Genomic DNA, 26,408 nt, shown 5'->3' on the forward strand with positions numbered 1-26,408 from the left:
ATCATTCGTTTTAATCAAAATATCAAACACTGATGACATTATAGAGAAATTTAACTGTTTACTGCTGTTTAAAGAAAATGTTCATATTCAGAAGTGCTCTAGTCTAGAATCAAATTCACAACCTTGGTAAACATCGGACATTCTGTAAGTGGAAAAAAACATTGTGTCCCCAACCGTGCAGTGACAAGAAAAAATAAGAACAAAGGAGCAAAAGCCAATGATCTACTTGATGGCAGCATGAGTCTGTCATCATCATACTTGCACCACCAAAGACAGCACTCCAGGAAAAAGCCCAATCCTTGGGCCTGGACAGGGAAAAAGACAAATCGACTCCCTTATCAGTTCAATTGTTAAGTGGCAAATGTCAATCAAACCCTGAAACATCTGGTGAAGGTGCCATCTGGAGGCCAGTTACAGGTATGCACCACATATAAAAGGTAAAACGGTAAGTTCAGGGTGTTATTTTATGAGAAATATATATTGTTTACAATAGGTATTGTTTATTGTTTTATGAGAAATAGGTATTGTTATTGTGTACAAAGGTACATGAATTCCTAAAAACGAGCATGCTTACTGGAAGGTTGCAAGTGTGCCATCGAACAGCAAGAAAAGTAAGACAGAAAGCTGCAGAAGTACAACAATAATTCAAAAATCTTTTACTAGTGCAAATAGAAAATAGAAGGGAAATCTTCTTCCATGCAGGCCACTTCACTAGAATTTGCTGGGTATTTGTATGTCACAGGTCAACTCTTCAAGCTCCTTGGAGAACTTTTCCTTCAAGTAATTCTAGCAGGAGAGAAAATGCAGAGCAATCAGTAACCCTGAAAACAGTTTCCTCATCTTCTTGTTAGATACACATATCTATAATGATCAAACCTTGGGACATTATTGGCACAAGTTAACCCAAGTATTGAACCAGAAGGTCTCACTACCACAGGCAGCAGTAGTCTCTAGACAACTACAGAGAAATCTTCACAGGAAGAAGGGCTAAACAAGCTCAGTTATCCCAGTGTGATATTGAACACCTTCAACTGAACAGATATTCTCCCTTGAATATTCTGACCTGATAAAAGCCTCAGGCTGTTAAGGTGAGCTTGTATTTCTGAATCAAATCCAAGTGGCTCATCAACCTGAGCAGTCTCATCCGAAAATGTACAAAATAGCTGCCAAATAGCTGTAATTTTTGATTGCTGCTTCAAGGCTTATGGCTGAATACCTCATGCTTTATCTATGGGCAACCTGACAGTAGCCCAAAGAAATAAAGAGAGGTTCACATGCTCAAATGCGGCCCAGCTGACTCAGGAAAGTTACATATGAACTTCCCAAACATGTTTATACAACCATAAGTGCAGATGACACAAACATGGATGAAATGGGCATTACGTTTTATAGGGGAAGGTCCCCACTGCAGTCTACAATGCAGCTGTTAAACAAAATACATGCCTAGAGCCCTCTGAGAGTTCAGGAGCAGCAAGGAAGGCTGTGAGACCAAGAAGCTGCAACACAGCTCGGTGAATAAACACTCTGACAGGTGAAGCAGACAAAATCCAGCGGGATATAGATACATAATCCTCACTGATACCATTATGCTCAACTGCCTTTGTAACTGAGACTATCATTCCTTCACCAGTTCCTGCTACTGGTATGCATGGATTCTGCCTTACCAGAGGAAATCTTCCTTTAGAGATCATTAAGACTACAATCTGAGGTTGATAAATCAACAACCAATTAATACATGTAGTTTGTTTTGGAATATCAGTGCTCATTTAAATCTCTGTGAGAGATAAAAAAACTCTTACCAGTTCTTGTTTTAATTCTTCAACCTTCACTTTTGCAAGTGGAATATTCTAATGAGAGAAAATGGCATAAAAATTAACATTTCAGCTGGAAACACGGAGTCCCTTCATCATGGCAAGAACCTAATGATGTGCTGCAGGGGAATTTGGGAATAATTAGATCAGTTATGTGTACACCCTTCACATGCAAGAGGTACTGACATTAAAAGGCTCATCTCAGACTTTTACCCAATTTGGTTTGGGTAATCACAATAGTTTTCAAAAGTCTGATATATAAAGTCAGAAAAAAAAACCAAAGCATTTTTCGCAGCTTACCTACTAAACAGAGAACTAGATTTAAAACATATCCATGCATGAATTTTTACAAAGCACAGTGAGTTTCCTTCTAACTGCACCAGGAGTGAGGCACTGGGGCTCTGCCTGTCTCTAGTGCCAGTACAAGGGAGGGATGGGGAACTGGAGAACCTAATCCAACTTGAACATCCCATTTCACTTGAGAAAACGAGGCAGCTGCCTCTTGGAATAAAATGGATCTGAAAGAGAAGCAGCGTTCTCTCCCTTCACTCTGTTCTTCTAGAAACAAGACAGCAGTAGCAGTAAGAGGGAGTTGTGTTGAGAAGCAGGAACTCTATGGAAGGGATAACAAGGTGGGTAGAGAAGTGTGACCTAGCAAACAGGTCCCTTGTTCATAATACAAGACATGCGATTAATTGCCGAGTTTCTGTGTGATTTTGGGTAAGTCTTTGTTTCTCTGTCCCTTTATGCTCCAAGAAGTGGAATAAAACTTTTTCACTTCTTACACAGAAAGGTCTGAGGTTAGCTCTGTTAAAGGTTGTGCGGTACTCTGATGAGGAGGTAACAGGCACTATGTCAGCTAACTCAAATGCAAAACTGTAAATTAGACAGTTACAGCTGAATTTAACAAAACCAAAACCCATTTAACTATTCATACTCCACCTTTAGCTACTTTTCCCCTCAATGACAAAAAGAAAAGCCCTTTATATTTCTTTATAAAAGCAATAACAATCTTCTAAAGCAGACTATAAATACTTGGGTTTGGTAGTCCCAAATACCACAGGTGGCAATGTACAGATGTCACACACAGCCAAGGCCTTGTTTCATGGACTAAAGCCTTGTTCACCCATTATTTCTTTAAGCCACTATGAAGTTGTTCACAAAATTACCCTTTTTGTAATTTTGTCACAAGCATTCCAATTTGAAAAGGGTAGTAAAATCATTTTTATAAAAGATGCTTCCCATAACAGTCTGATAGTAACTCTTAGCAGAAGGACCAGTAGTGATGATAGCCAAACTATAAAACAAAGGAAAGACAGACAGGGCTTTCAGAACTGCAACTTAGTCACCTAAATGACAAACCTGACATAAGTAGACACTCATTTAGCATGAGTAGACAGCACCCTCAAGAGAAAGAGGGCCTACAAGGATGTTGAAGTGGGACTCTTCATCAGGGACTGCAGCGATAGGACAAGGGGTAACAGGTTCAAACGAAAACAGGGTAAGTTCAGGCTGGATATAACGAAGAAGTTCTCTACTGTGAGGGTGGTAAGGCACTTTAACAGGTTGCCCAAAGAACTGGGGAATGCTCCATCCCTGGCAGTGTTAAAGGCCAGGTTGTTCAAGGCTCTGGCCTTGGGTGACATGATCTAGAGTGAGGTGTCCCTGCCCCTGGCAGGGGGTTGGAACTGGATGATGTCAGGGTCCTTTCTAATTCAAACTATTCTATGATTCTAAATCAAAGAAGATGATGGAGCAGCGAGCACTCACACAAGCTGGAGTACTTCTTTAAGGTCCAATGCCTGCATTTGGCTATTTCTTCATAAGAATTAAAATCTTGCTCAGAGCTCCAACCTTTGCTCAGTGTGCTGTGCCCACCGTATTGACAGCTTTATGACATGCAGATCTAAAATCCTGGTAAATTGCAAAAGACTTGTTGTGCTAAGGAATTATCCTTTCTTCTACATTTCTTCGTCTATATAGCTAATCCATCTCAATACTGAGTTTACCCAGAAAATATGTGCCTTCTGTTAGAACAGAGTTTGCCTGGTAAGCCTACTTATTTTCCCAGCTTTGAATAATAGATTGCCTTCTGTTTAAGTCAAGTTTTCCATTTACAACCAACATACATCTGTCCACTGAAACCATCATAATATCCTTTACATTCTAAAGTCCATTAAAATTAATCTGATGGCAAACACAATAGAACAAAAGTGGAAAAAAATAATTACAGCAGGTAAATCTCGGTAGCTTTCCACTTTTTTCTTCAGTGGCACAAGATCTTTCTGCAGTCTATCCAGTTTCTGTGAAGAGAGTAAGGCAGATTATATTATACAGTCTTACCTGTAGAAGTGATATAAGCCAGTGAAATAGATCCACAGTTATCTACAGCATTTCAAAACCCACAGATGCTGGTAAGAGCCTCCAAAATCCATCCATGGAAATCGGCAGATCTGCTACTTGTTTGGTTATCAATCAGTCAAACCCAGTACAAGTTTTACACAGAGGTCTCTTTGCTCTGAAGACATCTTCAGATATCTTTATTCTTACAGTATAACCACCTGATCACATCTCCCTGAATGAGAATACACCAGACAGAGGATTTTTTTTTCACTGACCACCTCCGTACAGGCCAGAGAAAGAACTGAGCCCCAAGGAGACACACTCTCATGCCTGTGGCTTGTGTGTGGAAATGGTTTTGCACACGCAGCAGCTCAAAGACCCCCTTTACACTTGTACTGTTTTGCTTAATCTGTTAACAAGAGAAAACAATTTCTCTTTAGGGATGAAAATTAAGCACCTTCCACAGAACTCAATTAGTTTCAAATAATTAGTAATAAAAAAAATGCACTCCAAAACTAAAGGCATTTGTGCTGCTCAACTCACTGAGCTCTTGGAAAAGGAGATACAGAAGTGCCAGGGAGTCAAACCCACCCTTATGCTCAGGTTCTAGAAGATGACAAGTCTAGAAAAGAACACCTATGACTTTTTGTATATAAAATTCCTACAGAAATTATTTTTGGTTAGTACTCTTCTGAAACACTGTGCAATGTAAACATTGCCACCCAGTGCTGGCTCATGAGAACGACAACACAAACATCAGGAAACCTATTTACACTGTTCAACTTAAAACACAGAACAGGTAGCAAAGAAATGGGTAGAAAGGCTAAGTTCTCATTACAGTAACAGCAAATAATATTAAAGCAAATAATATTAAATAATATTCAAATGTGGTGAGTGCATACAGAACAACACCAATACATGCAACATGCTTCAGCGTAAAGGTGGAGAATCTATAACTAGTAACTCAAGAAATGTGCTTTCTTTTTCCTTTAAAAAATTATCCCACTGGGCTTACAATACAGTAGGAAAGTATATAAATAATATAAAAAATACATAACATTTATATTTAAAGGGGAAAAAAAAAACACACGGTGGTTCAGCATTGGGTTTCACTCGGCCTCCTCCAGTCACTCTGAAGTGTTTGAAAGAAAGCTTCTTACCAAGTCCAAAATAACCCCATATCTAACCCTGAAGAAGAGGTACCACTTCAGCAGCCATAGGCGCTTCTCAGTTTCTAGAAGAGAAAAACTCACCCAACACACCCCGGTTCAGCAGAAGCCCATCCATGGGATTCTTAAATGTGTTTCATCATTAATATTTGTCAGTGTAACCAAATAACAACCTGTATTTCCTGAAACGATGCAACAAACAAGCCTGATCTGTGCCACTATAAAACATCTATCATGTACCAGCAAACCTACCTGAGCCAGGCTCACCAGTGACTTGTGTGACAGTGACATGTCAAATCCTGTGGCAGCAAGCTCCATCTACAAAAATGAAAGAGTTCCTTTGGAACTGACCACAAAATACAACAGGGAGGAGAGAGATTTTACCTTTTTTTTTTTTGAGTTTTGAGCTAAAGAGCCAAACAAGAACACAACCTGTCAACAAAAGAAACATGCTGGGTGAACCATGGCTATAGCTGGTGTATGAATTCAGTTGCTACTAAAATTTGTATCAAGAATAGCAAGTATTTCCAGAAAAGTACTGGGTGATGAACACATGGCAAGGCTGGGAACAGGTATCCCTGGATATGTTCAAGGTCAGTTTGGACAGGGCTTGGAGCAACCTGGGCTAGTGGAAGGTGTCTAGTTCCAAGAGGGGCTTAGACCTGGATAAGCTTTAAGGTCCCTTCCAACCCAAACTTGCCTATGATTCTATGAAGGTGTCATCAACTCTAATACAACATTTTCCATCTCATCTTTATCAGGTTGCTGGACAGCATCCAAGTGTTAAATAAAGCATTCGCATATCCTTCATCATGTGAAAGACAGTACAATTTCTGCCTTCTGTGTTTAATCATGCAGTAATTTTAAAAAAATTATATAATTAGAATTTTGACACACAAGTTATCTCTGTGGATCAGCTGCTTTACTGGTAGCTATGTGTATACTCTTAGGTGACAGCACCTCACAATAAGCATGTGGTAGTCCTAGGTAATACAGCTCACAATGAAAGTGCCCTTGCATTATCACAGGATGTCCTGGGGAGAGACCACAAATATAGCAGAAACAACTTAAGAGTAATGTCATATTTTCCTGTTAGTCCAAAAATCCTCAGTCCTGGAGTTTAGGAAGCTCCTGGGATCTCTAGAACTACAATTTTGGGCCCAACCAAGCATGACTCTGATGTGGAAAAATTCCTTCCATTTACCTCAGCAGCTTCGATCCTTCCCTTTAACTCTTGTTTTTTAAGTTGCAGGAACTGCATGTCCTGGGATCTGCGATCAGCTTGGGCTTTTTTTACGTTGATAAGTTCCTGTGTACTTTCAAGATCCCTAAAAAAAAAAACACACACAAAAAAAAAAACACACAAAAAAACCAAAAAACAACAAAACAAAACCCATCAAACTTATGTTCCAAGAGATACCCGTGTACAAGTATTGCTTAGTTATGTATGCTCAAGCTAAACCCTATAATACAACCAGCATGAGAAGGGAGAGAATAGATTAAAACTTGCATTTCCCTGTGAGATTTCCCAATGGACACATTACAGCTGTTACATCCAGAGTTCCAAAGACCAAGGCGGGGAAAAAAAGGCCAAGGAGAAAGCCATCTGCATAAAAGCAAAGTGTAACAGTCTTCTGCATAATTCCAATTCAGTTAGAAACCTGCTAGGCAAGCTCAACTGAAGATCACAGAGAGGAGCCATGCAAACCTGCACAAAGAACACAGGTCTGGTATCTTTGTTACAGTTACTACTCTAAAAGATAAAAACCAGAAAACTATTAGCCTTGAAGAGGGCTGTGGAGAGCATCTGGGCCAATCCCCACTTGAGGCAGGGGCGGATCCTGCTATGCTTGGCAAAGCATTTCGGATTACATCCTCTAGGGATTGGACTTCATACTGACTATTAATTATTACTTGTTTTCTGAAGTCTGTTACACACTGGCTAAAGGAAATTCTTACCTGTGAGTGGTTTTTGTTTTGCCTGGCTCCTTCACTCTGACTAGACAGCCCATGCTAAATGTGGTAAGAGAATCAAATTCGCATCTACCTCCAATGAAGGCAACTGGCGGAAGAAGCCAGTGCATACCTGAATACTGTTTGTAGGTCATTTTTGGCTAACAGTAATGGATTTGATGGTATCCCAAACCTCTTTTCATTACTGAATGTGTCCGTAGCGCATGGCTTGTGGTAAATCCTTCAAAATATTGTGAATTAAAGATGTGCTAAGAAATTCAGTTATCCTTGTTAGTTATCACAACCAACATTCCATATTGTGGAGATCAGAGGCATCACTTAAAATGTTTAAACATCCCCTTTTCTCATTCATTACTCACTTTTCTAACTGAGTTTGCAGCTTCAGTGCTGTAGGCATTTTTTCCATGAGATTTTTCAATTCCAGTTCCATTTTTCTGTTTTCCAATTCTATTGTATAGAGTTCGGATGTCCTTTCATTGATGGCACCGATGAAGCTGGTGAAGAGAGAAAGATTCAGTGGGAATACTCAGAAGCCAGCTCTTCTCAAACTCAGAATTACTAATTTCTCCATGCTTTACACTAGTGACTTGGTTTTGTTCTCAAATGTATCTTTATGATAGAAGGAAAATAAATCACTAAGAGTTATTTACTTCCCTTAACTAACAAAACTTTCATCTGAAAGGGGAAGTGCCCCATCAATCTGGTAGGAGTAAGTGAACAAGAGCTTGCACTCTGGTGAATATAACCACTGGGACTTGAGACCATCAGATGCTGCACTCCTGGCTTGCCAAATTGCCTTTGAGCGAAACTGTATTCAGTTCCTGAGGCATGCCCAGCACTATTTTCAGTCTCCCTTCTCTTCCCAAATGGTTCAAAGCTGCTTTCCCCTCCAGCTCAGGAGAAGAGCTGTAAGAGCCAAACTCCTGAACATCATACAAAAATTGGATTCCAAGGCAGATTTTGGTCCTTACTGCCAGTGCTCAGCACGAACCTGCTGTGTTCTGCGTCAAAGACAGGCCCAGGAAGACCAGGCTAACAATGGCCATTTCTCTGTGGCTAAGGAAATATCCTTACATTACGTGAAACCAGATAAGAGCAAAGAATGAGGAGCTGAGCCTGAAAGACCAGAGCTTTCAGTTCCCCAGCCCTTGCCTAAGCAGTGTGAATGCTGCTCTAGCTTGTGCTACCTGCCACAACAGTGTGAGCAACAACATCTTACAGTCACTGACCACAAAAGCACAGGCAAAAATAGAATCATAGAATCAACTGGGTTGCAAAAGACCTTTAAGATCATCGAATCCAACTTTTAACCCAGGACTGCCATGTTCACCACTACATGGTTTGTGAACATTTCCAGGAACGGTGATTCCACCACTGCCCTAGGCAGCCTGTTCCAATGCCTGAGTACTCTTTTGGTGAAGAAATTGTTCCTGATGTTCAGTTTAAACCTCCCCTGGCGCAGCTTGAGGCCATTTCCTCTTGTCCTATCACTTGTTACTTGGGGTAAGAGACTGATCCCCATCTCACTACAACCTCCTGTCAAGTAATTGTAGAGAGCAGTAAGGTCCCACTTTGAGCCTTCTTTCCTCCAGACTAAACCCCCCAGGTTTCTCAGCCCTTCCTTACCACACTTGTGCTCCAGGCCCTTCATCAGCTCCACTGCCCTTCTATGGATCCGCTCCAGCACCTCAATGTCTCTCCTGCAGTGAGGGGCCCAGAACTGAACACAGGATTTGAGGTGTGGCCTCACCAGTTCCCAGCACAGGGGGACAATCACTGCCCTGGTCCTGCTGCCACACTATTGCTGATACAGGCCAGGATGCTGTTGGCCGCTTTGGCTGCCTGCCACAAGCTGCTCATGTTCAGCTCTGTCAATCAGCACTGCCAAGGTCCTTTTCCATGAGAACCTTTCCAGCTACTTTTCTCCAAGCCTGGAGTTGCGTGGGGTTGCTGTGGCACCAACCCCCTGTTGCATGGGGTTGCTGTGGCACAAGTGCAGTACCAGTACAGTTCCTCTTTCCAAGAGGCATCTATCTCTTGCCAAGGCACTTAGGCTACAGAGACTTTCCCTTCCCCAGATAACCAAGGTTAGAGTTTTGTGCTGAGTTCCAATGTCCTTTAGAGCTGCCAAAGGGGTGAAAAATAAGCTGGACAAGTAAGATTCCTGGGTGTCAAAGTCAAGTTTGCAATTATTGAATTGAAAAAACAGAGGGAAACAGCACAGACCATCACCCCAATGCACAGTAGGAAAAATTACCTGGCAAGAGAAGTGTCCTTCGTTTCAAGTGTCATTGCACTGCTTACCAGGGCATCCAGATACATGGCACCTTTCCTGGACAGCTTTTGTGTGGAAACACCCAGCTCTTCTGAGAGAAGGCGCTCTAGATACTTAGCTGGAAAATAAATACAACCCCAAATAGTAATTTTATTTTTTAATATTACTGTTCTTTTAAAGGACTCTCCAAAGCTAGAACTCAATCTTTGAGCCATCTGGTCTACTGAAAGGTGTCCCTGCCCATGGCAGGGGGTTGGAACCAGACGAGCTTTAAACTCCCTTTCAACCCAAATAATTTTGTAATTCTATGAACTTTGTTTCTCCACTGTTAGGGAAAGAGACATCTTAAAAGAAGGCTTCAACATACCAAACTGCTGCCACACCCTTGCTTGTCAAACAAATTCAGTGTGTTGAAGGAGAAAGCACTGCTCCAGTTTTCCTGACCAGCCTGCCTGAACTCACTCAAATATGAGTTCATGCTTGTACGGTGTTGATGAGGACACACAGGCCTTCCCCCTGCAGAGCTCAACCTAAGCCTTTCCTGAGAACGAGCTTCTCTGTCACAGCAGACGTGGGAAGTCTGAATTTGCAGCAGAGATAATACATATGCCTGTCTGGTAGTGCCCATGTTCCTTGACAGGCTAAACCAACCATCCAGCCTCCATCATCATTTGTTTGATGGCAAGGCACTAGAAGACTTGTGGTAAAAAAAACCCAAAACATATACGGCTTTTACAAAAGTATCTCTATGTGTACAATATCAGCCTTTCCACAGAGAAGTAAAATTCCTTCCTGAAAAAAGCCAGTAAAGGGACAACCCTTTAGCACATTTAAAAAAAAAATACTATGGTTCCCAGAACCACTCACTTGCTTCAAAAATTGCACATTATCAAACACTCACCTTAAGTAGCTCAAGCATAACTTAGTGTCATTTCAGATTCCACAGGTGTTTTCCTTAACAGTGGCTTAGCATCAGCTCAGACTCTTAAATCAGCTGTAGGGTTGCTTCCCTGTCTATCCAGCCAATATTTCAATGCTGTGCTGTTCAGCCCAGCAAGGTAGGAGGTTTTAGCAATTAAACTCCTTGGCTCTATGAGCAGCATGCTAAACAATGCTTAAAAAGTTCCGCTTGACCAACCTTATGTCACCACAAATTTTGCTGAAAGAAAGGCATGGGATGCACTGTAGTAAAAACTGTACTAGAACAAAAGATGAGTTCATTTTGGTTGTATTTATATATATATATATATATATATGCTTGTAAGATTCAAAGAAAGACAACCTTCACGATTACTAAGAATAACTTTGATGGAGTGAGAACTGGAGCTTCAAACTCACCTTCTGCTTCATATTCCTTTGACCACTCCTTCAAGCCCTCCATCACCAAAGAAACATCTCTCTCTCTGACTTCGTTGTATTCTGCAAGCTTATACAAGACATTCATAGAATAGTTAGGGTTGGAAAGGACCTTAAGATCATCTAGTTCCAATTCCCCTGCCATGGGCAGGGACACCTCACACTAAACCATGTCACCCGAGGCTTTGTCCTGCCTGGCCTTGAACACTGCCAGGGATGGAGCATTCACAACCTCCCTGGGCAACCCATTCCAGTGCCTCACCACCCTCGCAGGAAAGAATTTCCTCCTTATATCCAATCTAAACTTCCCCTGTTTAAGTTTTAACCCGTTACCCCTTGTTCTGTCACTACAGTCTATAATCAAGAGTGCCTCCTGAGCATGCCTATAGCCCCCCTTCAGATACTGGAAGTCTGCTATGAGGTCTCCATGCAGCCTTCTCTTCTCCAGGCTGAACAGCCCCAACTTCCTCAGCCTGCCTTCATACGGGAGGTGCTCCAGTCCCTTGATCATCCTCATGGCCTCCTCTGGACTTGTTCCAACAGTTCCGTGTCCTTTTTATGTTGAGGACACCAGAACTGTACAAAATATTCCAAGTGAGGTCTCACGAGAGTAGAGGGGCAGGATCACCTCCTTTGACCTGCTGGTCATGCTCCTTTTGATGCAGCCCAGGATATGGTTGGCTTTCTGGGATGTGAGCGCACACTGCCGGCTCATTTTCAGTTTGTCATCATCCAGCGCCGCCAAGTCCTTCAGTTCCAACTCACCCACACAGCTTGGTGTCATCGGCAAACTTGCTGAGGGTGCACTCAATCCCACTGTCCATGTCACAAACAAAGATGTTGAACAAGACTGGTCCCAACACTGATCCCTGAGGGACACCACTCGTTACTGGTCTCTAGCCGGACACTGAGCCATTGACCACAACACTTTGTGTGCGGCCAGCCAGTCAGTTCTTTATCCACCAAGTAGTCCACCTATCAAATTGATGTCTCTCCAATTTAGAGACAAGGATGTCATGTGGGACAGCGTTGAACACTTTGCACAAGTCCAGGTAGATGACATCAACTGCTCTACCCCTGTCCATAAGTTCTGTAGCTCCATCATAGAAGGCCACCAAATTGGTCAGGCAGGATTTCCCCTTAGTGAAGCCATGCTGGCTGTCACCAAGCACCTTGTTGTTTTTCATGTGCCTTAGCATGCCTTCCAGGAGAATCTGCTCCAAGATTTTGCCAGGCACAGAGGTGAGACTGACTGGTCTGTAGTTCCTGGGTAATCCATTTTCTCCTTCTTGAAAATGGGGGCTATATTACCCTTTTTCCAGTTGTTGGGAACTTCCCCTGACTGCCACGATTTTCAAACAGGATGGACAGTGGATTAGCAAAATCATTTGCCAGCTCCTTCAGGAGCTGCAGATAGATTTCATCAGGTGCCATGGACTTGTGTACATTCAGGTTTTTAGGATGGTCTCGAACCAAATCCTCTCCTAAGGTGGGCCCAAGGTCTTCATTCTCACAGTCCCTGTGTCTACCGTCCAAGACTTGGGTGGTGCAGTCAGAGCCTTTGCCAGTGAAGACCGAGGCAAAGAAGTTATTCAAAACCTCAGCCTTCTCCAAATCCTGTGTAGCCAGTTCTCCCGATATCTTCCGGAGGGGGCCTACGTTGTCCCTAGTCTGTTTTTTATTCACTATGTACTTATAGAATCCCTTCCTGTTATCCTTAACATCCCTAGCCAGGTTTAATTCTAACTGGGCCTTAGCTTTCCTAACCGGGTCCCTAGCTTCCCGGACAACATAGCTGTACTCTTCCCAGGCTGCCTGTCCTTGCTTCCACCTTTTATAAGCCTCTTCTTTCCTTTGAAGTTTCCTCAGCAGCTCCTTATCCATGCAAGGAGGTCTCCTGGCCCTCCTGCTGCTCTTCCTTCTAGTTGGGATGCAACAGTCCTGAGCTTGTAGCAGGTGATCCTTGAATACCAACCAAGAGTCTTGGGCCCCCCTGCCCTCTAGGGCTATATCCCATGAAACCTTCCTAAGCAGGTTCCTGAAGAGGCCAAAGTCTGCTCTCTTGAAGTCCAGGGCAGTGAGCTTGCTGCATGCTCTTCTCACTGTCCTGAGGATCTCAAATTCGACCATCTCATGATCGCTGCATCTAAGGCTGCCCTGGAGCGTCACATTTCCAACCAGCCCTTCCCTGTTGGTGAGCACGAGGTCAAGTATGGCACTTCTCCTGTTGGCTCCTCTATTACTTGCAGAAGGAAGTTGTCTTCCACACAATCAAGGAACCTCCTGGATTGCTTGTGCCGGGCCGTATCGTCATTCCAACAGATGTCAGGGTGCTTCAAGTCCCCCATGAGGTCAAGTGCCTGTGAGCCTGAGGCTGTTCCTAATTGTCTGTAGAGTGCTTCATCCGCAGGTTTCTCTTGATCAGGCAGTCTGTAACAGATCCCCACAGTAATGTCTCCCATAGCTGTTTTCCCTTTAACCCTGACCCACAAAGTCTCTGTTAACTGCTCACCTGTCCCCAGACAGCGTTCCATACTCTCCAGCCTATCCCTAACATAAAGGGCAACTTTCCCTCCCCGCCTGCCAGGCCTGTCTTTTATAAAGAGCCTGTCACCTTCTATTCCAACACTCCAGTCATAGAAGCCATCCCACCATGTTTCTGTGATGCCTATTATATCATAACCCCATAGACGTGCACACATCTCTAATTCCTTGTTTGTTCCCCAGACTGCCTGCTCATTGATTTTGTACTGTGGAATAGGCCAATTCCCAAATACTTTCTTTAGCCATGTAGTAACCTATCAGGGAAAAAAAAAAAAAAAAAAAGATTAAACAGTGAAGTGAAGTGAAATGAGAGAAAATACCTGATGGAGCTAAGAAAGGTAAAGTGCTGCAGGCTCTGCCTTCCTGAAGAATAACTCCCCCTATGCCAGTCAAGGTATGGATGGTGCTCTTTGTCTCTTCCTCAGTCACCATCGTAGTTTAGAAAACCATTTCCATTTTAACCTCCCTCATTTCTCTGTACAACTGTTTATTGCCAGGTGATAAAATTTTATCTTTTTATTGACATGACCTCTTTATACAGACACAGTAATAATCCAAAAGATGGTAAATAGGTATTTTGGCAGATGGTAAAAACAGCAGTAGACTAGCATGGGATAAAATTGCCCTAATTCTGATAGAGCACTGGGAACAGTCTCTACAGACTAGTAGGGGAGAAACAGTTACTACAACGTGCAGGCATGAGTCCTGCAAAGCATAGTACCTACCTCTGAAAAGAAGGTCAGAAATGGGAAAGAGATTAAGAAAATCATAATTGAAGAGATTCAATTATAATTGCTAATAATAGCTCTGGGGCCCCCAGCATAAAAAGGACGTGGAGGTGTTGGAGTGAGTCCAGAGGAGGCCACGGAGATGCTACAAGGGCTGGAGCAGGTCTGCTCTGGAGACAGGCTCAAAGAGCTGGGCTGGTTCAGCCTGGAGAAGGGAGGGCTCCTGAAGGGGAGACCTTAAAGCAGCTCGCAGTGCCTAAACGGGCTACAAGTAACGTGGAGATGGGCTTTGGACAAGGGCCTATAGGGACGGGGGGGAATGGCTTTAACCTGCCAGAGGGGAGACTGAGATCTGAGGCAGAAGTTCTTCCCTGTGAGGGTGCTGAGGCGCTGGCACAGGGTGCCCAGAGAAGCTGTGGCTGCCCCATCCCTGGCAGGGATGTTCAAGGCCAGGTTGGACACAGGGGCTTGGAGCAACCTGCTCTAGTGGAAGGTGTCCCTGCACGTGGCAGGTGATTGGAACTGGATGAGCCTTAGGGTCCCAAACACACTGGGGCAATGTAAGTTCTTGTATAAGGTCATCTAAGCAATGTGATGGAAAGGGACCCAGCCTTATAATTTTCTTTCTAGCATGTCCCTCTTTATGCTTCTACCACACCAGCATCTCAGCTACATTACATGGCATACAGAAAACATCACCCTATACTAAACTGGGGAGAAAACCATCAAGGCCTTAGAAGGAAAGAGCACTAACTTTGTGCAGGTGAAAACTCTCATACTGCAAGAAAGCCAAGTTTGCAAATAAATAATGAATTGCGTTTTTCTGTCAGTGTCTCTATTGAGAAAGACCTGAAACACTAAAAACTTCAGCAATGCAAGATTTTCACAACTTAGGAATGATTCCTTCCCCAGAGGGTGCTCAGGCATTGGAACAGGCTGCCCAGGGCAGTGGTGGAGTCACTGTCCCTGCAAGTGCTCACACACCATGTAGATGAGGCCCTCGGTGACATGGGTTAGTGGTGGCCTTGGCAGTGCTGGGGAACCATTGGACTTGATGCTCTTAAAGGTCTCTTCCAGCCGGGCTGATTTTGTGATTCTTATGATGAGCCTCTCAAACCAGCTCACACCTAAAGCTGTGAGCTCAGGCTATCACCGAACAGGTAGCAGCGACTGAATACAGACCTCTCTGCTGCAAAACACACAGCGAGACCCCACCTCCCCTCCCCCAGGACGCTGAATAGGGCAAAAGCCCTTCGCGGGCTCGTTCCTGCCCGAGCCCCGCGCATGTTCGAGCAGTGGGGCCCGCCACTTCCAACAGCCCAGGGCTCGGTGCCTCCTGTGGGAAGGATGAAGGAACCCCGCTCGGGAGAGAGGGACGCGGGCTCCGATAACGCACCAGGGCCGGCCGGCCGGCCGGCCATCCGCTCCGGGAGGAATCCAGACAACTGGTCCCGGTGCACAGACCTGCACCTCTGGTAACCCCGTCCCGGGAACTCGCTCCCCGAGCTCGTCCTTACCCGCTGCGGCATCTGCTCCCCAGGAGTTGTAACAGCCTCCGCCATATCGAAGCTCCCGCCACCTCCCAGCATATCCCAAGCACCGCAAGGGCTGATGGGATTTGTAGTTCCGAATGTGTAGGCGGGTGTGAATGGATTTGCGGGGATTTCGGGTTTTTAGGGAGTTTAATATTTCAGGGCCAATTACAAATAAAGGCATCTAGAGCCCTTCATCAATACGGGTAAATCACATATTGAATTTAAAGGGTAAAACTTGACATTTGAATAGCTTGTATGTTGCTTACATAAATCCATATAGCAGCTGTGCTCTTTAAAGGAATATACACCATAAAAACACATAGAATCATGGAATCACGAAATGTTTTGTGTTGGAAGGGACCTTACAGCTCGTGACTCTGCCCCATGTCCCTGCCCCGTGTCCCATGTCCCTGCTCCATGGCCTATGTTCCTGCCCCGTATTCCATACCCTTGCCTCACGGCCCTGCTTCATGTCCCATGGCCCTGTCTCATGGCCCCTGCCCCATGTCCCAGTATCCCTACCCACTCCCCTGCTTCATGTGCCATATCCCCCACGACGTCCCATCGCAATGCCTCATACCCATGCCTCATGCCTCCCCCACCATGCCCCAGACTTCCCACCTCATGCCCCACCCCCAAATCCACCGCCCCTCTGTGCCCCTTCCGCCCGCCGACGGCCATTTCAAGGGCACGTACCCTTTTGTAAAAGCCCCGTTTCGGGTTTTTTGTTGTTTATACACGTGAATGTACACATATACACAAATACCCCTCCACCGCTCAAACGCACGGGGACAAAACGCTCCCCGTCTCCTGAGGCAGAGGAACCCCTTCCGGTTCTCGCCCCGCCCCGCGGGCGTGGCCTCGCCGCCAAAACGGGCGGAGCGCGTCGCGGCCATTTTGTGGAGGGAGCGCGGGGCTGGCAGTCGGGACGTGTTAGCTTCATTCTTCGCCTGAGCTGTCGCCGCCATGATGCTCTCCGCCCGTGTGGCTGCCTCCCTCGCCCGGTCCCTACCGCGGCAGGCCGGCCTGGTGAGCCCTCTCCCTTCTCCCTGCAGCCAGCGGTGTCCGAGACGGGCACCGTCGCCATCTTGGGGGCAGCGGTGACATTGAGGGGTCGCGGGCTCCCGATGCGGGTGTCTGGGTGGGAAGGGGAGGGATGTGCGGGGCTCACTTTAGCGCTGGGTTTCTGCGGGGACCGGCAGCTGCTGAGGCAGTGGTGCCCTCATTTGGGGGAGGGGATGTCTAGAGGACGGCGTGTCCTTTGCGATTCGAATTTGCATGGTTGGGGTTGAGATCAGTGTCGGAAAGATGCTAGAACAAGGTCAAGGTTGGGGATTTGAGCTGGGAGGCTTTGCTAGGTGGAATTTCCCCCTCCTGTTTTGGGGAGTGGTAGTATGAAGGTCTGTCACGAACCGTTCTGGCGTGTCCCCTTGTGAAGGTGAAAGGAGGAGAGGCCTACCCAGGCGTTCAGAAAAACAGCATTGACGCTGTATGGGACCCTTTGGGACGCTGATTGTAATATTTTCATGTGTTATAATGTCTTAGTGCATTCTCTTAGATTATTAGTTCTTGTTTGTTTCTGTTGTTGTATATGTTCTTGCTATGCTTTAGAAATTCTGCAGTTAGATCTTTCTTAGGTCAAACCTTAGAAGACACAATCTTATTTTCCCTTGTGCAGAACCATTAGGGGTGCACTGTTTCTTAATGCCCCACGGTTTTGACAGTCATTGCATAGACAGCAAACGAGATGAGATGTTGCTTTGGGAACTGCTGCAGTGCTGTGATGGTGACATAAGTGCAATGCAGGAAAATGGAGAAAGTAGTTTAGAGCAATCTTCTTTTCCATCTGTGCTTGCTTAGTATTGCTGTACATGGTTGCATAACTGCAGCTTGTGAATAGAGTGGAGCTCACTACATATTAAAAGTATAACCTCATATGATTATGTTATCTCAAAAAAATTTCTTTTTGAGTGACTGAAGAAATCTCACTGAAATAATTACTTATTTTAGGTTTCCAGAAACACCCTGGGTGCAGCATTTATTGCTACAAGAAATATCCATGCCTCCAAAACATGCTGCCAGAAAACTGGTGAGTCTGAGAAAGATCTTCATACACGAGTGTGGCTTCAGAACTTGCTCTGTCAGATAAAAAGGAGTTTGAATTTGGAATGTGAGGGGCATCAGTTTTGTTAGTTGACAAAACATTTGAGGACATTTACGTACTGTCAGTGTCAGTACAGAACACTGAACTGCTATAGCTGCATCTAGGAGACTCCAGTTTAATAATTTCATATGCCCAAACCAAATGAGTGGTCAGCTGTCTTACACAGGTTACCTGCTCCATGGGAATTCAATTAAGTCTTCAGCTCCTGCAGAATTATTTGGAAAACTCTCAGATTCCAGTTGCCTGTCTTGTTTGTAACAGGATGAGGGAACAGATGACTTTCCCAGGCCTGCCTGGGTTTGACCTTATGTCCTTGAGTGTCATTTTTTGGCTGCCAGTATCTTGGTATTTAGAGAAGACAGCAGCACTGCACAGCTGTATTTTTGGTAGTGTTTCATGTACACTTTTTGAAGTGGTTTAGGGTGATTAAATGTATTATTAGGAAGTAACAGTTTCACAGCTATATTTGAGGAAGTAAAAAGTTGTTGGAGGTACACAGCTAAACAAATTTGAGGATGTGAAAATTACATTTTTACAGCTTGTATCAAAAAACTTGCTCCATAAATGTATTCAGTTCTTTTAAATATATTTAGATCCTGGATTACAAATCAGTTGACAGGGTGTTTTGATGCCTTCAATCAAAGTAAATCTTCTGTAGGTGGAGCTGGCACATCTGTTCTTTCTGGGCTATGGCTAATTATTCTATTTGCTTTCTAGGGGAGAGAAGCTAATAGTGTAGGACATAATGAAGGATATTGATAACTGAATAGCCATCAGTGTTCTGATGAAAGCTGGCTCATAATGATGAGTTGAAGCTGCTTTTATTGTCTGTGACTACAGAAGTTGTTATTTATCTTGAGTTCCTATGTGAGGAAGAATGTTGCTTGCTATACTTTGTGGCGTATCTGCGAAATGGTACCTTGGTTTATGAGTTCAGTACAAGCTTACAAAATTCATACGGTGTCTTAATGTGTTAAATCTGGTTTGAAATGCCTCTTTCCAGGTACTGCTGAGGTATCCTCTATTCTTGAGGAACGTATTTTGGGAGCTGACACCTCTGCTGAACTTGAGGAGACTGGCCGTGTGCTGTCTATTGGTGATGGTATTGCCCGTGTGTATGGCCTGAGAAATGTCCAGGCAGAAGAAATGGTTGAATTCTCTTCTGGATTGAAGGTACGCTTTCCCTAAGGCAGATTTGTTTAGTCTAGGAATATAAAGATGACTTTTTATAAGGAGAACATGAGACTCTGCTGGAAGTGCCTGTATGGACTTTTTACAGACTTCATTGCAACTTTAATACATAGTAACTAGTTGAAATAAAACTGCAAAAAAGCAAATACTTTTCTAATTTGTAACACTTTGCTTCCAGTATCTAGTTCTTGGCCAGCATCAGAGCCAAGAAGTGTAAGAGATAATCTGGTGTTGGATTTTGTTTTCTTTGGTTTCAGGCTGGCTTTTCTGTTTACTGTTGGATAGTAGTCTCTGCTCCAGTACTGCGTGCAGTTTGCTGACATCTTACAGTCTAAGAGTGGTCTAAAGCTAAACTGTCTTATCATAGAATCATAGAATAGTTAGGGTTGGAAAGGACCTTAAGATCATCCAGTTCCAAACCCCTTGCCATGGGCAGGGACACCTCACACTAAACCATGTCACCCAAGGCCTCGTCCAACCTGGTCTTCAACACCGCCATAGATGGAGCGTTCACAACCTCCCTGGGCAACCCATTCCAGTGCCTCACCACCCTTGCAGTAAAGAACTTCTTCCTTATATGCAATCTAAGCTTCCCCTGTTTAAGTTTTAACCCGTTACCTATTGTCCTATCACTACAGTTCCAAATGAAGAGTTCCTCCCCAGCATCCCTATAGGCCCCCTTCAGATACTGGAAGGCTGCTATGAGGTCTCCATGCAGGCTTCTCTTCAGGCTGAACAGCCCCAACTTCCTCAGCCTGTCTTCATATGGGAAGTGCTCCAGTCCTGTTCCAAGAGTTCTGCAACGGCTCTTCCAGTTTTTTTAATGGCTGAACTCGCTTTAGGAAGAGAAGAAGCCAGTGATACTCCCTTGTCCAATTCCTAGTCAAGAGACAAATGTTGCATTTGAATTCTGCTTACCTTTTTGGAGAGAGAAAGGGCTGAATGCTAGACTACTGCAAGTACAGTTCTGTAGTAAGCTGAAGGCTTAGGCAGGTTCTGTAACCACTATGGAAGAACATACATGTGTTGTATGGAAAAGCAGAATATTGACTATTACAAATAAGATTGAAGTAGGTTATGTTGGATATTCTACACTGTAGAATAATTACATCTGTTTTAAACTGTCAAAATGCTTGTAAATATCAGTATGGGTTTTCTCATGATAGTGTGATCTTTGTTCTAGGGTATGTCCTTGAATTTGGAGCCCGACAATGTTGGTGTTGTCGTGTTTGGTAATGACAGACTGATCAAGGAAGGGGATGTAGTGAAGAGGACTGGTGCTATTGTGGATGTTCCAGTTGGGGAAGAGCTGCTGGGCCGTGTTGTAGATGCCTTGGGCAATCCAATTGATGGGAAGGTAAGTGTAACTGCAAGATGTTTAATATCTCTGCTTTATGTATGTTATACAGACTGTAACAGGGTTTTTCCTGTCTTTCAAGGGTTCCATTGCATCCAAGACACGTAGAAGAGTTGGCTTGAAAGCCCCTGGAATCATTCCCAGAATCTCTGTGCGTGAGCCTATGCAGACTGGTATTAAGGCTGTGGACAGCTTGGTGCCAATTGGTCGTGGCCAGCGTGAGCTGATCATTGGTGACAGACAGACTGGGTAAGTTAAATGCCCAAGCTAAAAATGCTTTTTTTAAACTTGAGAACAGCATGTGCTGATGTGCAGAGCTGAACACAGAGTGGTGTAGAGGTTTGGAGAACTGTAGGCAGCTTAACTTACCAACCTCTGTGTTACAGGAAAACTTCCATTGCAATTGACACAATAATTAACCAGAAACGATTTAATGATGGAACAGATGAGAAGAAGAAGTTGTACTGTATCTATGTTGCAATTGGTCAAAAGAGATCAACTGTTGCTCAGCTGGTGAAGAGGCTTACTGATGCAGGTACAGATTTTTGAAGATAGTTGAGCCTGGCAACTGGTGACATCCTCTTCCCATTGTAATGCTAAATATTGCTATGACCTCTCCTACCTGTGAATGTAAACAGAATTCTTTTGTTACTGAATGACTGAAATACTTGCTTTTGTGGACAAGAAATCTTTCTAGCTACCTGGGGGAAAGAGCCTCCTTCTACTGCAGCACATTAGAAGACTAGTATGAGCCACCTTGGAACTCCTGAATTGCTTCTGGAAAAGTCAGCCTGGTTTTGTTGGGTTCTTTGGGGGGTTTTTTTGGTTGGTTGGTTTTTGTTTTGGCTTTTGTTTTTGGTTTTGTTTTTTGTTTGGTTTTGTTTTTTTTTTTTGGTGTGTGTTTTTTTTTGTTTGGTTTTGTTTGTTGTTTTTTTTTCAGCAGCATTGAGCTTCCTCTTGGCAGGCAGGCCTGATGAGAAACGGTGGCCTGCAAGTATTTTGGCATTTGTTTCATACATACGGAAGTCAGTGTGAGTGGCAGTTGTAAATGTGGCAGATAGATTTTACTGCCCAAACATAAGGGATTAGATGGTAGTATCTTTACAGAAACAGTGATCTTGACCAAAGCTGTGTATATAACAGAGCTTGCAAGAGATCAGGCAGCTTACCTCTTGCCTGCTCATGTAAAGCAGAGTCATACCTAACAGGAAATAAAAACAAACCACATTTAATTGCAGTAATTTGTTTGGCACTTTGAAACAAAGCATTGTATTGCCTTGAAGCAGCCAGGAAACCATATGCTTCAAGGCTGAGTTACTTTTAGAACCAAAGTGTGTCTTAGTGAAAGTTTAAACTTAATTTTAAATAGAAAATGAGCCTGCAAGTGTTAGATATTAGTTAGTTGTGTTGATGGATGTTTTAATCTAGTAGGGTGGTCTTTTTGTAACAGTGTAGGGATGCTGCCTGGGCTTGCTTCGGTGACTAGTACTTCACATGCCTGTTGTTTGCTGTTGACAGACACATTGAGGTAATATACTCATGGTGTGTGTTTCCCTTTCTTTTCCAGATGCGATGAAGTACACCATTGTGGTGTCTGCCACTGCATCTGATGCAGCACCCCTGCAGTATCTGGCTCCCTATTCAGGCTGCTCCATGGGGGAATACTTCAGAGACAATGGAAAACATGCGTTGATCATCTATGATGACTTATCCAAACAGGTCAGGAAACACTGTTTGTAGGCCTTATGGTCTGGTATGTTTGTAGCTGTCAGATCACCTCAGGTTTAGAAATTCAGATTTTTACATGAGCTACTGAAGTCTGAAATCTTTGTCTACTACACAGGCTGTTGCCTATCGTCAGATGTCTCTGCTGCTGCGTCGCCCACCTGGTCGGGAAGCCTACCCAGGTGATGTGTTCTATCTGCACTCCCGCCTGCTGGAGAGGGCAGCCAAGATGAATGATTCCTTTGGAGGTGGCTCTCTGACCGCCTTGCCTGTCATTGAAACTCAGGCTGGTGATGTGTCTGCTTACATTCCAACCAATGTCATCTCCATCACTGATGGACAGGTAGGACTTCTCATGCCAGTATTTCTGTGTAATTTAATGGCAGATCTCTGAGGAGGCTTCCAGGCTTCTGACCAAGATATTTTCTCCTACAGATTTTCTTGGAAACTGAGTTGTTCTACAAAGGTATCCGTCCAGCCATCAATGTTGGTCTGTCTGTGTCCCGTGTGGGTTCAGCTGCTCAGACCAGGGCTATGAAGCAGGTGAGCATGAAACTGCAGTGTCCTCTTAGAGACAAGTAGTCTTTCCAACCCATTTCACTCTTTAAAGAGCTGTGAATACACAGAATAAAGCTTTTGATTCCTTAGCATTCTGAAATCATAAAAGAGCAAACTCTGGGGATCTCTTTGATACTTCTGTTGCCTCCTGGGGTTGATAGGAGGAAAGGAAAACTGTGCATGCAGAAAGATGTAGGGCTGTTAAGTTTCAGTACGTTGAACTGGGTACTGATCTAACTAGAAACAATTCTCTCTTTACCTCAGTCTTTTAGTCCAGATGTGGAATTAGGTTTCATATCCACTGTCACCATTTCAGGAACGATTAGTATGTTTGTTAAAAAGGCCAAGCAGACTTTGTAGATTTGTAGAAAGCAGGATTTATAGAAATGCATATAATTATCTGTCAGAATCTTAGGATTCACTTGACTTGTGATGCCAGGCAAAGCTGATTTGTGACAGCTGTTAGCTGAAGATAACTTGCAGGCTACTAGACGCATTTAAAAGGTGGTCAGACTCAGCCTGACTTGTATCTTGTGTGGTAGGTGGCAGGTACCATGAAGCTGGAATTGGCTCAGTATCGTGAAGTAGCTGCCTTTGCTCAGTTCGGGTCTGATCTGGATGCTGCCACACAGCAGCTGCTGAACCGTGGTGTACGTCTGACAGAGCTGCTCAAACAAGGACAATATGGTGAGTGCTTGGACGTAACAAGTCTGCATTTCCCGTTAGCCTTTTGTGCTAACAAGGCTGGTCTTCCTGGGAGCATTGTGTCCATTCTGTGGACATGGTGAATGCAGACTGGATTGTTGACTAAACGATGTGGTAGATGTGCAGCTGATCTTTAAAGAAGGACTCTGTAGCACTGACAATGTCCTGATGTTGAGAGTTACCAGTGGCATGAACGCTTTCTCTTCTGTAGTTCCCATGGCTATTGAAGAACAGGTTGCAGTCATCTATGCTGGTGTCAGAGGTCACTTGGACAAGCTGGAGCCCAGCAAAATCACCAAATTTGAGAGTGCTTTCCTAGCTCATGTACTGAGCCAGCACCAGGCCCTCCTCTCCACAATCAGGTATGAAAGTGAATCATGCATCATCCCAAGACGATGGTATGGATGGCTGGAGTGCAGATAATGTGCACTGAACTGTTAATTCAGGATATCCTGCAACATCAGGCCTTGAGCTGCCTGTTCTGGAGCTGGAGGTTAAATCAGCTTTGCTGCTGCCTGGAGCTCAGCTTCACGTCTTCAGCTTTTACTTGGGGAAAATGAGAACCTGCTTGCATACCTGTAATCTGACACTGAAATAATTTAATCACATCCTAAATTTTTGGCAGCTTTAAGCTATGAGAGTGCTGTTGATTAAGTGCTGCTCAGTGCTTTCCCTGCTGCTGGGTGGGCTGCTGGGGTTTTTGAGTGTTTCTGCCCTAGTCATAGCTTTTTTTGTCATGAGTCAAATTACATGCCTACCCTCTCTCTGTAGAAGGCAGAGCCTTTCTGAACTACATAGAGCCGTTTTAAAGCTATTTGTTGACAAACCCACTTTCTTCAACAAGACTAACTTTAGAAGAAGTGATGTTATGTTAGTTTCACTGCTACAGAGCTTCATGCATCAAACATGCTAATTATTGTGCTAATCTTGTTAGAAATGGGAAGGTTCATTGTAGTTTTCTTTGTCTTGGGGATTGACCATTATCTATTCCTGTGTCAGAAGTTTAACTACATTATCTCAACAGGACTGAAGGGAAGATCTCTGACCAGACGGAAGCAAAGTTGAAGGAAATTGTCACAAATTTCCTGGCTACTTTTGAGGCATAAACTTGTAAAACTGTTAAAACAGGCCAGGCTGTTGTGGTCCCGTGCTCCAGCTCCATCAAAGACTTAAAAGAATGTGCGACTTGAATGTACAGATACCGGTGAGAATAAAAATTCCTGTGTAAAAAGATGTGTATGTTCTGTTCCTTCTATATTATGCTGCCCTGCTGTGTGTGCCACATGTGCCTTTAAAACCACAGAGTTAAACTCTAGACACTCACTTGTGAGAGGAACTCTGAAAATTCAAACCAGGGGTTCAGAATTGGGTGGATTGGACTCTATATGGAATATGGAGTATGAAGCATTTAAATGCTTCTTCAGTTTGATCTGTCCATTTTAGAAAGGTTGGACTTTCTTTTAGCAGCTCATATAAGGGTCTTACCAGAACACCATAATCACAGATCCAGAGTCGCCACCATCCTGTCATTCCCAGAAATGTCCAGAGATCTTTAACCACGGATGGTCGTGTTATTTGGCAGATTGCTTCCTTCTGAGCTGCTCCAAGTTCTCGTTGTCCTCCTGTTATTTCTTATCCTAAATAAGATACTCCAGTTGGAATTAGTTGAGCCTTCAATTTAGATATGCGGTATCGATTTAGCCCTAGAAAGTTTAACAGTTCTACAGTCCATTGTACACATTCTGTCTCAGTTTCCGTAGCAATTAACAGGTCATCAACATACTGTAGTAAAGTGCCTGTCTGGGTTGGTGCTTCCCAGGGTTCTAACTCTCATGCCAATTTATTTCTGAAAATGGTTGGACTGTTTTTAATTCCCTGAGGTAATACCCTCCGAGTGAGCTGTGTCCTTCTTCCTGTTTCAGGGTTTTCCCGTTTGAAAGCAAAAAATTTTGACTTTCTTTGGCCAGGGGCAGACAGAAAAATGCATCCTTTAAGTCCAGAACGGTAACCCACTTCTGATTATTATTCAATTTAGTTAATAAGGTATATGGATTAGCTACTACTGGATGAATATCCTCCACAATTTTGCTGAGGCTCTGAGATCCATATTTTAAAAAATGATCAATGATTTCTTTGATTCCCTTCTGATCCTCCAATTTTAAGGGATATTATTTTATTCTAACTGGGCAGGCCCCCCTTTTTATTTCTACTTTAATAGGCAAAGCATTTTTTGCCTTACCTGGAACTTTGGATGCCCATACTCCTGGATATACCTGCTTAAAGACTTCTTCTATTTCAGGAGGGTTCTCATTAATTTTCTGTTGGATTAAAGATAAACTCAGAATTTTAATCAGCTGATCATCTTTTACCTTTAATTCCATTTCTCCTTCTGTAAATGTTATTATTGCCTCCAAATGTTCTTATAAGTCTCGTCCCAGTAAGGATTTTGGTGAATTTGGCATACATAAGAAATTTTGCACACCAGTCTGTTTTCCTGTCTTATATCTTAAAGGTTTTAGAAAGAATGCTTTTTCTTGACGGCCAGGAGCTCCCACAACTGATACAGACTTTTCCTTTTAATGTTAGATCTTGATTCAGGACCGAATAAGTTGCCCCGGTATCTATAAAGAATTCCATTTCTTTTGCTGTGGTCCCTAGCTTGATTTTAATCAGTGGATCCGCTAGGGTAGATTCCCCAGGTGCCCATCAATCTAATTCTAGTTCAGTAGTCAGTTGAGTTTGTTGTTTTCCTTGTGGACATTCCTGTTTCCAGTGTCCAAACCCTTTACAGTTTGCACATTGATCCAGACTATAACCCCTACCTCTACCTCTCATCACCATTCTCCAGCCACAACCTCTACCTCTCATTCCACTATATCCCCTGTTTGCTTGTTCCATTGCTGCGATTGTGGCTGTTGTCAAAACCTTTCCTAATTTCCTTTCTTTTACTTGTTTTCTATTCCTGTATACTTT

General features: G+C 43.6%; 3 protein-coding genes across 2 annotated transcripts; 2 read left to right on the top strand and 1 right to left on the bottom strand.

Annotated features, from left to right (window-relative positions):
- LOC133267870 (proline-serine-threonine phosphatase-interacting protein 2-like) overlaps nucleotides 1-26,408 on the top strand; it is a 349,308-nt gene that overhangs the window by 295,404 nt on the left and 27,496 nt on the right.
- HAUS1 (HAUS augmin like complex subunit 1) lies at nucleotides 446-11,006 on the bottom strand. The gene is made up of 8 exons (XM_061450567.1): nucleotides 10,911-11,006; nucleotides 9,555-9,690; nucleotides 7,657-7,791; nucleotides 6,528-6,651; nucleotides 5,576-5,641; nucleotides 4,043-4,114; nucleotides 1,800-1,847; nucleotides 446-786 (listed from the first exon to the last, which is right to left on the bottom strand). The coding sequence occupies exons 1-8, from the start codon at nucleotides 10,951-10,953 to the stop codon at nucleotides 712-714; spliced, it is 699 nt and encodes a 232-aa protein (XP_061306551.1). The 5' UTR covers nucleotides 10,954-11,006; the 3' UTR covers nucleotides 446-711.
- On the top strand, nucleotides 16,599-24,668 carry ATP5F1A (ATP synthase F1 subunit alpha). Its single transcript, XM_061450540.1, has 12 exons — nucleotides 16,599-16,764; nucleotides 17,746-17,824; nucleotides 18,903-19,072; nucleotides 20,274-20,447; nucleotides 20,530-20,696; nucleotides 20,834-20,982; nucleotides 22,015-22,166; nucleotides 22,291-22,515; nucleotides 22,608-22,715; nucleotides 23,273-23,417; nucleotides 23,647-23,797; nucleotides 24,460-24,668. Exons 1-12 carry the CDS (start codon nucleotides 16,702-16,704, stop codon nucleotides 24,539-24,541), a joined length of 1,665 nt encoding a protein of 554 aa, XP_061306524.1. The 5' UTR covers nucleotides 16,599-16,701; the 3' UTR covers nucleotides 24,542-24,668.

The sequence above is a fragment of the Pezoporus flaviventris genome, unplaced genomic scaffold, assembly GCF_033815535.1.
Source record: "Pezoporus flaviventris isolate CSIRO_AGI_PZ_B2104156 unplaced genomic scaffold, CSIRO_AGI_Pfla_v1 ptg000010l, whole genome shotgun sequence".
Lineage (NCBI taxonomy): Eukaryota > Metazoa > Chordata > Aves > Psittaciformes > Psittacidae > Pezoporus > Pezoporus flaviventris.